Raw genomic sequence first — 13,390 nt, 5'->3', positions numbered from 1 at the left:
TCATTTTGCCCTCTTTTGTTAACTAGCACATGAATAAATCATGAAATAGCTGTGGAATGGGCAATGTGATAGCCACTGCAAAGGCAAAAGGTCTGTATGCAAAAAAAAAAAAAAAAAACACAGCAGGAAAGTGCTGGGAAGACAAAACCCAAAGACGTCCATTCCTCCAGCCATGTGTCCTCGGGGTCTCTTGGTCCCTGAGAGGCCCTAGCTGCTTGCACTAATGAGCAGGTGCTCCAGAGCGCAGACATGGAGCTCCAGCTTCCACCTAGTCTGCGCCTCTGGTCTGATCACCCAAAAAAAGTGCTCCCGAGGGAGATGTGTCATCAAGGTTCCCTGTTGCAAGCAACAGAAGCCAAGCCTAGTTAATCTTAACTGAACAGATTTAATTGAAAAGATGTGAAGTAGGGAATTCCCCAGTGGTTAAAACGCTGAGCCGTCATTGGCAACGCTCCAGGTTCTATTCCTGGTGGGGGAAGTAAGAGCTCATAAGCCTCCAGGTGTGGCCAAAATATAAATAAAATAAATGTCATGAAAAGATGCACAGGGAACCCAAAGCCCCGGCTCTGTGACAACCTAGAGGGGTGGGCTGGGGAGGGAGGTTTCAGAGGGAAGGGACATATGTATATCGATGGCCGATTCATGTTGATGTATAGCAGACACCATCACAATATTGTAATCATCCTCCAATTAAATGGAAGTAAAAAATAAATATCATGAAAAGATGTGAAGTTCTTTATCTCACCACCAGGAGGGCTGGAGAACCAAGTGTGGACAAACAGCCACTCAGTCAAAACATCCTCATTCAGCCTGGCCATACCCTAAGCCCCGGAAATCGGCTGTGAGCAAAACAGACCTAATCTGGTCTTCACGGAGCTCAGACCTGTGTGGCATCAGCGCAGGCGGCTAGGGCCTCTCAGGGACCAAGACCCCGGGGACACACGGCTTGGGGAATGGACGTCTTTGGGTTTTGTCTTCCCAGCACTTTTCTGTTTGTTTGGGTTTTTTTTTTTTTTTTTTTGCATACAGACCTTAGCCTTTGCAGTGGCTGTCACAGTGCCCATTCCACAGCTATTTCATGATTTATTCATGTGCTAGTTAACAAAAAGGGCAAAATGACGACAATCTCCAGACATCTTCAAAAGGAGGGAGGAGGAAAAACTCTGCCTTACTTAAGGCATGGACAGGTTTGGCAAAGACACATTTTAGTGCTTAGACGGGCTTAGGTGCCATGCTGAGTGCATTAAACGGTGGTGCTAGTGGAGGGTTGATTGGACAAGTTCCTGGAGACTGGGACGCTTGACTGTGTTCTCAAGGACAAGGATAGATCGGTGTAAGCCAAGAGGGTAGAGTGAGCTGCCTACGATGAGTTGTAGGCAGGCATCCCGCCCATTTTGCTTACAGGTGAATGTCCAGAGCCTAGCACCCTGTCTGGAATAATACATGACTAATAAACAGGAGTCAGGTTGTTACTGAACCAAACTTGGGTCCTCTTGTGTGTTTACTGTAAAGCCCACCTACTGCCCCCAGGTTATGGCAAAGGAAAGGGTGACATCTATTGTAGGGAGCCAAGCAAGGAGCCCAGCAGAGCTGGTGCTCGGAACACCCCAACCCCCCAGTGGGTTTCAGCAAAGCATTTTTAAAGGCCAGGTGAGGGAGGCGGCATCATGGGGTGTGTGATGAGCTCATACACAGTTCTCTGATTGGGTGATAGTGGTAACGGGATGGTGTTACCTTTTCGCTCCTTAAGCATCAGTAGGCCTGGGGCTTTGCGCTCATGGTCATCAAGAAGTTAATTCCTTCCATTTGGTGGTGGTTGTTCGCACCTGTAAACAACTCAGGAGCTGTGCAACAGATACTGTTATCTAGGCGCTTCCAAGAGAAGCCAGACCAGAGGACATGGGGGAGGGCGTCTGTCCCGGGAAGGCCCCAGAGGGTTCTCAGTTACAAGATGGATAAACGAACTAATTTCAAAATTATCTAACACTTTAAAACAAAGTCAGATAAAGTTATTTCTCTGAGATCAAACTGTCCTTTTCTGGCCCAGCCCTGATAGGGTTGCCAGACTTAGCAAATACTTTAGCATAAGTCTGTCCTTGCACTATCTGGGGCATGCTTCTACTAAACCAGCGGCTTCCCAGGTGGCCCTTGCAGTAAAGAACCCACCCGGCCAATGCAGGGGACAGAAGAGAAGCAAGTTCCATCCTTGGGAGGGAAGATCTGGAGGAGGGTGTGGCAGCCCAGTCTAGTATTCTAACCTGGAGAATCCCACGGACAGAGGAGCCTGGCTAGCTACAGTCCACGGGGTCGCGAAGAGTCGGACATGACTGCAGAAGAGACTTAGCACGCAGACTAAACCAGTATGCGGTTGATCTGAAATTCGGTTTCAGCTGGGCATCCTGTACTGCATCGGGCAATCCCACAGCCGGAGTAACAACCGCTGGAAAGACCCCCCCTAACCTGCTCCTTTCCCGGCTTTCTTCTGCCACAGCCCCATCACCCTCTTTCGTGGTTGTTCCAGACACGTTTCCTGAGCAGACAAGGCCACCCAGGAGTCAAGGTCGGGAGACGCAGTGACTAAGAATAGACGGCAGGGGGCACCCTAGACCGCGTAGGGAGCTGCGCACTTGGGTGCCTGGGCTCCACGGAGTCCGGTGCTGGCGGAAGGCTGCAGCGCTCTTCTTCAAACCTGTCTGAACTTCTCCGGCCATTTCTCACCCCATCTTACAGGGCTTCCAGGACAAACAAGTCCTAATTTTCAATCTTTGAGTTAGAAAAAAACACATACATGATCAGAATTAAACCCGTATAGTTACATGGGTTCTTAAATATCCAAGGGGGTGCTCTGTTGCACGCAACTATCTCAGATTTTAGTTGTTTGCTTTAAAATCAACTTATAAAACGTGTCATTCTGTTTATAAATTGGAACCTTTGGTATGAAAATAAAGGCACCACTGTATTCGTCTCCTCTCAGAGCGTGTATTAGTCACCCGGTCGTATCTGACTCTTTGTGACCACCTGGACTGTAGCCTGCCAGCTTCCTCTGTCCATGGGATTCTCCAGGCAAGAATACTGGGGTGGGTTGCCATTCCCTTCTCCGACTCAGGGATTGAACTGGGGTCTCCTGCACTGCAGGCAGATTCTTTGCCATCTGAGCCACCAAGGGAAGTCCTTTCATTTCCTAGAGGTGCCATAATAAAATCCCACAAACCGGGTGATGAAAACGACACAATTATTCGCTCACAGTTTTGGAGGCCATGAGTCCAAGGTCAAAGTGTCTTCAAGGTTGGTTCCCTCTGCAGGTTCTGAGGAAGAACCTGTTCCGGGCCCGCGCCCACCCTCCTGGCGCTTTCCTGGCATTCTTGGATGCGCCCCAGCTGGCAGAAGCATCACTCATCTCTCCCTCCAACCTCACGCTCATGGACCCCAGGTTCCTAGCACAGCACCAGGCACAGCACACATTCAAGTAACCATTTGTTAAATGAATGTCAAATTCACTGTGCTGAGCATTTCACGGCCTTTCCGATCTGGAAACGTGTCCTTTTGTCCTGGAAATTTTTTTTTTCTGTTTTGGCCATGCAGCGAGGTTTGTGGGATCTTAGTTCCCCAACCAGAGACTGAACCCATGATCCTGCAGTGGAGTCTTAACTACTGGGCCACCGGGGAAGTCCGTTTTTATATTTTTCATTTTGACTCGGGGCCCTGGTGCGCAGAGACAAAGAGAGGGCAAAGCACTTTCAACACTGAAGCTGAATTCTTGCCAGCCGATTCTGGAAAAAAAAGAAAGAAGGGAAGGAAAAAGAGAAGCAAAATGCTTCATTGTACAATATGTACTATGTCAAAGCTGTTAGACAATACAAAAGAAAAATAGACAACAGAAGGGTTTTTCAGATGTTGCTTCTAATTTCCTACAACAAATAGGTTGATTCAAGGGACTTGGAAAATGTACTTCTTGAGAGTACGTGCGTGCACTGGAGAGCTTTTATAAAGGTCTCTTTTAGACACGACAGCTGGAGAAGCACAGGGAAGACCCGGGTCAGAGCCCAGGGGGCCGCCAGTGAGTGGGTGATTTTGGTAAAGACCTTCCCCTCTCTGGATCCCCAACAACGGGCCATATGACTTCCACAACCCGTCAGTCTGCCTGTTCAAGGATTAAGGTTTACCCTCGTTATTGTTGCTTAGTTGCTAAGTCGTGTCCAACTGTGTGACTCAAACTATAGCCCACCAGGTTCCTCTATTCATGGGATTTCCCCAGACAAGAATACTGGAGTGGGCTGCCGTTTCCTTCTCCAGGAGAACCTTCCTGACCTGGGGATCAGACCTGTGTCTGCTGCTTGGCACTTTATCACTGAGTCGCCTGGGAAGCCCAGGGTTTGCCCTAGATGCTCCACACTCGTCGGAAATCGGCTTGCCCCTCCTCACGGAGGAGCGGCAGCGCAGGTGACGGCTGACGGCGTTTCTTGATTAGTCAGCAACCTGTATCGAACATTTGCTCTCTGCCAGGCCTGCTTTAGACCTGATGCAGAATCCAGCCTCCATACACGGACACCAAATTAAATTTTGGAGACGGAGTTCTGGGTGAAGTAGAAAAGAAAGGGCTTCCCTGGTGGCTCAGCAGGAAAGAATCCACCTGCCAATGCAGGAGACAGGGTGCGATCCGTGGGTCGGGAAGATTCCCTGGAGGAGGGCACGGCAACCCACTCCAGTATTCTTGCTTGGAGAATCCCGCGGACAGAGGAGCCTGGCTGGCTGTCGTCCATAGGGTCACAAAGAATCAGACATGACTGAAGCAACTTAGTACGGACGCACTCATGCTATACAACAGAGTGACTCGTTATACGCACGCACACATACATGTGCAATCTATTTCATATTCTTTTCCGTCATGGCTTGTCACAGGATATTGAGCATAGTTTCCCGTGCTATCCAGCAGGACCTTGCTCATTCAGTCTACATGTGCCCATCTGCACCTGCGAGGTCCTCCATTCCCCCTTCGGCTTGCCTGCTCCTCCCCTGTCTCCACATCTCCTCCCTTCCCTAGCTGGCAACCGTGTGCACCTGCTCCTTGGGACTCAGGGGAGGTCATGGAGGCTGAATGACGTCTATTTCCTACAAACAAGACACTGAAAGGGGGACACAGAAAGGCTTTTGTGCCCAGGAGTCCTAGAGGGTCTCGCCTGGTTTCAGACTCTGGGCAAAAATCAAACAATATCCTCTAGAGAGACAGAGATATCACATCTACTCTTCACTCTTTGCATCACTCTTTGCAGAGGGTATTTTTATCCTCATTGTTCAGAAATGAGGAAACACTGGCCCTGAAACTTGGCTGGAGTCACCCACTTGATTCGCTGATTGGGGTCACTCACTTGGCTCACTCTCCTACCACTTTAAGAATTTTTCTATTCTCTTCTTAGGAAAAGTTTTTTCCCACTTAAAAATCTATTGTTCCACATGCCTTTCTGTTGGAAAAGTGCCTGGACTCCTCTTTAGCCTGACATTGACTTGCTTTGCATCCACACTTGACCACAACCTCATTTGTAACTGCTTTGGTTAACTGCCATTCTTCATGTTCATTTGAACGGCTGATGTTCTTGCTCTTGTTTCACATTCCCGCTCTTGCTAAGTTTCCTCTGAGATACATTTATTATTTGTTTTTATATTATTACTATTATTATTATTATTTTGGCCATGCCACATGGCTTGTGGGATCTCAGTTGCCCAACCAGGGGTTGAACCCAGGCCCCAGCAGCAAAAGCGCTGAGTCCCAACCACTAGGTTACCAGGGAACTCCATTATTTTCTTTTTCTTTTTCTTTTTTTCATTATTTTCTAAAGTCAATCTGATTTCTAATATCCATAGGTAGATTTGCATTTCATCCACCTCACCGAGGTTAACATGTGTGAAATTTCTGTCTTTCCTAATTTTTCTAACTTCTGCCCATTTCCTGCTTTGAACATTAATTAAGAAGCTCAGCAGAAACAGATTGTCTGCTAAACACAGCTTGAATCTCTTGAGACTGGAAATTAGGGAAAAGCTAATGTTGGGATACAGGATGAACTGTCTGAGGAAGTTTTGGAATGAGTCAAAAGGCGCAAGTGGCTATAATTAGGTGCTATTCATGCAGAGATTTAAAAGCAGAGCTCTAAAAGCAGAGCTCCAAGGATGCAGGCTGGTTTCACTCACAAGCATCTTGCGAGCGTGTGACATGTCCCTGGTGCCTGTATGTGCTGAGCGGGCAAGGGGCTCAGGGCGGGGCCCTCCCTGGAGGAGCTCGCAGCCCATTATTTCTCGTCTGTCCATTCTTCCTTTGTCATTTAGTGCAAGAGTGGTCTAAACAAGCAAGGGCCTAGGCCACACACCTGAAACCCAAGAAGGCTGAGCCTGCTGTCTATGAACTCTACAGAAAGACTTCCCAGGCTATTCTGAAGTAGCATTTCCTAGTCTTCCTAGAATTAAAGAAAGAATGAGCTAGTGGGTCTCAAAATATGGTCGTTAAGTGCAGCAGTGGAATCCCTGGGATTCTGTTGGAGATGCACATTTCCTTCCTTTTTAATATTTATCATACTTATTTATTTGGCTGCACTGGGTCTTCAAGTTGAGTCTGGTGGGATCTAGTTCTCTGACCAGGAATGGAACCTGTGTGCCTCCCACATTGGGAGCGCAGAGTTTTAGCCACTGGATCACCAGGGAAGTCCCAAGACGTGAATTTTCAAATGCCAGCCCAGAATGACAAACTCAGGCAGTCTGTGGTTGGGGCCCTGCAGAGTCCAGAATCACCTGAAGGCAGGTGAGTTCAGCGCAGGTTAAAGATTGAGAACCTCCGCTCTAGGCAAAATCTCACACAGTTCCCTTTCTGCCTTCCTGCTAAGGTCCCTGTTTGTTTCCTTTGATCTTCCACTCCGAAGGCCCTTCCACTCTCCTCTCCCAAGGCCTCCAAGTTCGAAGTGCAGGTTGCAGACCAGGGTGCTGGTGTTCGTGGCCTGGAGGGCTGAAGTCCAATAGGCCCTGCTCACCTGGGGAGGAGCACCAAGGCTGTGTCTGCCTACAGGGGACACCTTGCTGTGACCCTTCCTCAGGATCAGGACCCCCCTGGGCTTCCTCAGGATTTCGCTACTAATTGTCCACAGTGGTGAACAGAAGATCCAGATGATGACATAAAATGCATTCACCGGTTCACCTTTTAACAGGTATTCAGTGACTACCCAGAAAGTCCTTCCGCCTGCAGAAGAGATAAGACAGGTGGGTGGGCTAAGAAGCTTAGAACCTACCTTGGTAGAAGCAAGGAATATGAAAAAGACAATGTGAGAAAGAAAGAGAGATCAATGTGACTTAAGTACAAGTCCCCACGTAAGGGGAAAGACCACAAGGAGAAAGAAGAGAGAAATCAATTCCAGTGATCTGGAGAGATTAGATGTGGCTTTTCAGAGCCAACAAGGACAGGACCACCCACAGTAATACCCACACCTCATCCACTGCGAGAATGTACACCATTCTCGGCAATCGGACTGCCGGCGCTCCAGAAACGTCGACAGGACTCTGAGCTAGTAGCAGCAGCGCTCAGTGGCTAAGTCATGACTCTGTGCTTACTCGGAAGGGACGCACAGTGAAGGGCCCCAGAGGCTCAGTGGAGGGACTTCGATCACGTCAATGTAGCATTCAGTCTCCTCGGAAAGAAAAAGAAGAGGCTCCAAGTTGGCAAATGGTGGGGAAATAAAAAGGAACTGGTTACTGTTTGCACGATCTGTAGCCGTGTACAGAACATGATCAAAAGCGTCACGCTGGGCCTCTGTTACAAGATGAGGTCTGTGTGTGCTCACTTCCCCATCGATGTTGCTATTCAGGAGAATGGCTCTTTTGCTGAAATCTGAAAATTTCAGGGGTGGAAAATACATCCACAGGGTTCAGAAGAGGCCAGACATTGTTTATACAGCACCTCAAGCCCAGGAAGATGAGTCGAGTCTTGAAGGAAACCACATGGAACTTGCGTCAGATTCAGCAAGCCACAAGGATATCAGAAAATTTTTGGATGGTATCTACATTTCTGAAAAAGGAACAGTTCAGCAGGCTGATGAATAAGCTCTGGGTGGTCCGGCTATAGAAACCACAAGATGCCAGATGATTCTTTGGACTCATTTGTGATATTTTAAAGATGAAAGAAAAGCTCTTTTGATTTGAAAAAAAAAAAAATACCAGCAATAATCACCCTGTTTTTTTTTTTCAGTTCACTTGATAAAATTCACATAATGGACCATTCTAACCATTTAATACATACAATTCAGTGATTTTTACTAGACTTACAAAGTTGTGCAGCCATCACCAGTATCTAATTCCAGAATGCTGTCAACACCACAAAAAGAAATCCCTTACCTGTTAGCAGTCACTCTCATTCCCACAGTCCCTGGAAGCCTGTATCTACATTCTGTCTCTACGGATTTGTCCAGTCTGGAATTACTCTGTAAACGGAATCATACAACAGGTGGCCTTTCGTGTCTGGCTTATTTCACTTAGTATCATGTTTTTGAGACTGATTTACGGGTTTGGAGTTTCCTTCTGGGGCAATGAAAATGTTTTGGAGCTAGATAAAGGTGATGGTTCTACAACTTCATGAATGTACTGAATGTCACATTTTAAAATGATTGATTCTATGTTATGTGAATTTTGACTCAAATTTTTAAAGTGAAGTAAAACAAAACAAAACAAAGTAGATACCTTTTGATGCCTTCAGGTTGTGGTGCCGGCGAAGACTCTTGAGAGTCCCTTGGACTGCAAGGTTATCAAACCAATCAATCCTAAAGGAAATCAACCCTGAATATTTATCGAAAAGACATGCTGAAGCTGAAGCGCCAATACTTTGGCCTTCTGATTCGAAAAGGTGACTCACGGGAAAAGCTCCTGATGCTAGGAAAGATTGAAGGCAAAGGAGAAGAGGGAGGCAGAGGATGAGATGGTTAGATAGTATCACCAACTCAAGGGACATGAATTTGAGCAAACTCCAGGAGACAGTGAAGGACAGGGAAGCTTGGCATGCTGCAGTCCATGGGGTTGCAAAGGGTCGGACACTACCTAGCAACTGAACAACAACAGCAACAACCTTTTGACTCAGCAGCTCCACTTGAAGAATTTCTCCTATGGGTACACACGAACGTATGGAACATGATGTATGTTCAGGGCTGGTCACTGCAGCAGTGTGTGAAAGATCAGCTTATTAGAAACAACTGAGATGTCCAGCAGAGAACCAGTTAAATAAGAGACGGTGCAGCCATGAAGTCGAACTTCCCAGGTGGCTCAGGGGTTAAGAATCCGCTTGTCAATCGAGGAGTCGAAGGAGATGAGAGTTAGATCCCTGGGTCAGGAAGGTCCTCGAGAGGAAGAAACGGCAACCCATTTCAGTATTCTTGCCTGGAGAATCCCATGGACAGAAGAGCCTGGTGGGTTACAGTCCATGGGGTCGCAAAGAGTCGGGCACGACTGAGCGGGCACACAGACAACCATGAACTAGAAGAGCCATTAAATAAAATAATGAAGCTCTTTGGGTCCTGTTAGGGGAAAGCATCCAAGTTAAAGTATCAAGTAAAAAGTGCAAAATACAAAGCAGAGTCTATGCGAGACTACCACTGGTGTAAGAAAGAGGGAAAAAAAAAAAAAAAGATCTCTTGTGAGTTACCTACTTTATGCGGAGAGGAACTGGGGACAGAACAGTGGGAGGGAGGATTTCCACTCTGTTCTGTTTTTGATATTTTTGAATCTTGAATCACGGGACTATATTATCTACAGTCAATGGATATTCAATTGTAACATGCGACTGCACAGAAAAGGTATCAATTGACAATTATTTAGTGTGTCTCAGCCCAGTTAAAGCTCAAGGCTTTCGTCCAGGCATTAGGTCCCAAATCACTAAATTCTCAGGACGGCTGGGGAGAGCGATCCCAGAGAAAGCCGCCTACACTCAAAAACCCGGACCAGCTTAAGGCTGCGAGGAGGGTTGCTTAGCAACTAGAGTGAGGAGGCGGGCCATACTGCGCACGCGTACATGTAGGGCCAGAGGGCGCCGATAGGTCGTTTTGCGCACGCGCGGTCTCCGGCCTCGGAGTGGTCGGGACCTGACGGTTGCTAGGGTGACAGGGATACAACATGGCGGCCGGATCTTAACGCTCTCCGTTTAGGGACCACCACGGAGGTCCTAGTTCGGGACCCTGGCTCTAAGGAGTGGAAGCCAGGGCCCACACTTTCTATCCCTTTCTTCTCCGTCCAGTATCGGCAAGGGGTTGTCGCCGGCTTCCGCATCCAGGATGAAGAGTTGAGTGGAGCCCCGAGGGGCGGGACCAGAGGGCGAGTGGCGGCGGGTGGGGGCCGGCTTCGCCAGGCTCTCGGTGGGCGTGGGAGGTGGGCACTGTGGGGACCCCAAATCTCGGTGGGCTGTTGGGGACCCGCGTCCCCGGGGGCAGCCGGAGCGGGCAGCCCGAGGGGTTCAGGGCTGGTCGGGCTGTGAGGGGTCTCAGAACGTCGACCCGAGTCCAGCTGAGGTTTGTTTTGGTGCGAGGTTACATTAGAGTCTGGGGAGTTTTTCATTCTTTTAAATGGTGGGTTGAAAACATTTGGCAGTAATGTAGTGAGCGGTTACAGTGTGGCTTCCTACCTTTTATTGTCATTGGTTTAGTAGGCAGTTGAGAGGAAAGCTGGGCTGTGTATTTTACTTTATTATTATTTGGGGGTCAGGTAGTGCTGCTTTCGGAGAAGGCAATGGCATCCTACTCCAGTACTCTTGCCTGGCAAATCCCATGGATGGAGGAGCCTGGTGGGCTGCAGTCCATGGGGTCGCTAGGAGTCGGACACGACTGAGCGACTTCACTTTCACTTTCATGCGTTGGAGAAGGAAATGGCAACCCACTCCAGTGTTCTTGCCTGGAGAATCCCAGGGACGGCGGAGCCTGGTGGGCTGTCGTCTATGGAGTCGCACAGAGTCGGACACGACTGAAGCGACTCAGAAGCAGCGACAGTACTGCTTTTGTCAGAACTTCTTTACAGAAATTTTGGAAGAGCCTTTCAGTAACAGAGCGTTGCTGGGAAGTTATGAAATGAGATAGTCATCCTTGAAAATGTGAGGGGTACCATATTTATCTGTGCTTCAATTTGTGGATTATGAACAATCCAAGCGTAATCAACTAGAATGGGCTGCTTTTTTATTTTTGCATTACTGTACAGATATACTTGTCATTTATGCTGTGAACCTGAGGTCCAGAAAAATTCCAACCTGTTTTGCTGTGAAAAGATTAAATTATGTTGGGTGTAGTTATGATGTTAAACTTGCATTGTATCCTGATTGTCAATTGGTAGTTGGTATATGGCATAAATTGTGTAACAAAGATGTTTAAAACAATTAATTCATCTCATTCATCCTTTCCAAGACATTCTTATTTTCTTCATATAATTAATTTTTCCCTGCACTGGGTCTTCACTGCTTCAGGCAGGCTTTCTCTAGTTATATCCTGTGGGGCCCACTCTTTGTTGTGGTGCCTGGACTTATTGTGGTGGCTTCTCTTTTTTCTGAGCACAGGTTCTGGTGCACAAGCTTCAAGAGTTGGAGCACTCGGGCTCAGTAACTGCGGCTCACAGGCTTTAGTTGCTTCCAGGCAAGTGAAATATTCCCTGACCAGGGATTGAACCTGTGTCCTCTACATCGGCAGGAGGATTCTTACCCACTGTACCACCAGCGAAGTCCAAGAGGTTCTTATTTTCTTTTGTTAGATATTGTTTACGTGATTATCTTTTTCAGTAACGCACCCGAAGCAGTAGTTAGAATACAAGACCTACAGAAGGCTTTGCATTTTTATGCATAGTGTGGACTTATAGACACATTGTTTTTTACTGTATTCTTTTTTTTTCCTTCCCAGCTATTCATTTTGAAAAATTTTGAATCTACAGAAAAGTTGCAAGAAGAGTACACTGAATATCCGTGCACCCTTCACCTAGACGCTCCACTTGCCTTGTGTTTGTGTACTGTCTCACCGTGCTCTGGCATTTTCTGTCTCTCTCCGTTATGTATTTATTTTCACTAAACCTTTTGAGAGTTAGCTGTAGACATCATTACATGTCACCATTAGTAATTCAGCAAGTATCTGCTAAGAACAAGAACATTCTCCTACATAATCACAGTGAAGAGCACGCTGATACAGTACTGTCATGTAGTATGCCGTCTACAGCTCACATTTCCCCAGTTATCCCAGTAATATCCATGATAGGTGTTTTTATTTTTTCCAGGATCCCAGTCAAAAATCACAAATGTTAGCATACATGTACATATATATACACACACACAGTACATAGACACACGCATGATCTATATGTTAACATTTGCATTTTATGATTTGTATCTTTTAAACTTTTGTCTTTTAAAAACTATTTGTTTATTTATTTGCCTGCACCAGGTCTTAGCTGCAGCATGCAGGATCTTCAGTGTGGAGTCTTAGTTGTGGCACATGGGATCTGGTTCCCTGAGCAGGGATCGAACCAGGGTCCCTGCATTGGGAGCTCGGAGTCTTAGCGACTGGGCCACGAGGGAAGTCCCAAAGGGTGCACTTTAAATTTTAAAATTTTGTTTTTTTTTCAAGTATAATTGACCCACAACACTGCTAGTCCCAGCTGCATAGCATAGTTATAGTGTTTCTACACATTACAAAATGATCATTTTTATGAGTTTATGAATAATTTTACATATTTTTGTATTTTCATGATGTTTAGTAATTCAGGTCACCATTTTTCCCACAGTGCATGAACTAATTAATTTGGTACAGCCTTCTTTATTGAAGGATCTTGACCTTGTTTTTAGTGATTTGGCTTGAAGTACTTTCTCTCTCAAAGAGAGTAGAATTAGAAGCTGAATCCTCTTTTTAACTCTAGTTGAGAGTTACACTTAGTAATTAACTTGCCCCTTAGTTCTGACTGGAGAAGGATATGGCAACCCAGTCCAGAATTCTTGTTTGGAAGATCCTGTGGATGAGAACCCTGGTGGAGTATAGTCCATAGGGTCGCAAGAGTTGGCCACGACTGAACGACCAAGACAACGTAGTTCTGATGCTTATCACCTGCCTTGATTAAGATCTTTAGAAGCAGTGTTAATACAGATAGTTGGATTTGGGTGTGACAGTTAGAATTGCACAAAAAGTGAATTTGAACTCCAATTTCATGCTTTAAGGCTCAAATTCCACTTAAACAGGCCTTGGTTTGGTGGAAATGAATGGAATCTTAATGTGAACAACTTATTTATCTTCCGTGTTCTCTCTGCCTTTTTCATGTAGCTATGTGATTTAGACTTCTAAACACTTGTCTGTTTGTTTTGTCTGTGCTGGGTTTCCGTCGCTGTGCACTCGCAGTCTTTCTCTAGTCGGCGAGT

At 46.6% G+C, this 13,390-nt stretch overlaps 1 protein-coding gene and 1 pseudogene across 1 annotated transcript in view; both read left to right on the top strand.

Annotated features, from left to right (window-relative positions):
• LOC106503382 lies at positions 6,714-8,076 on the top strand (annotated as a pseudogene).
• MOK (MOK protein kinase) overlaps positions 10,093-13,390 on the top strand; it is a 45,298-nt gene continuing 42,000 nt past the window's right edge. Inside the window, exon 1 of the mRNA XM_018066526.1 lies at positions 10,093-10,296. Coding sequence (XP_017922015.1) covers positions 10,290-10,296 — 7 coding nt within the window. The 5' untranslated portion in view covers positions 10,093-10,289. The remainder of the gene's footprint in view (positions 10,297-13,390) is intronic.

This window comes from Capra hircus, chromosome 21 (assembly GCF_001704415.2).
Source record: "Capra hircus breed San Clemente chromosome 21, ASM170441v1, whole genome shotgun sequence".
Classification (NCBI taxonomy): Eukaryota; Metazoa; Chordata; class Mammalia; order Artiodactyla; family Bovidae; genus Capra; species Capra hircus.
Note: the sequence above shows the minus strand (reverse complement) of the source record. Positions and strands in the feature narration are given on the sequence as shown.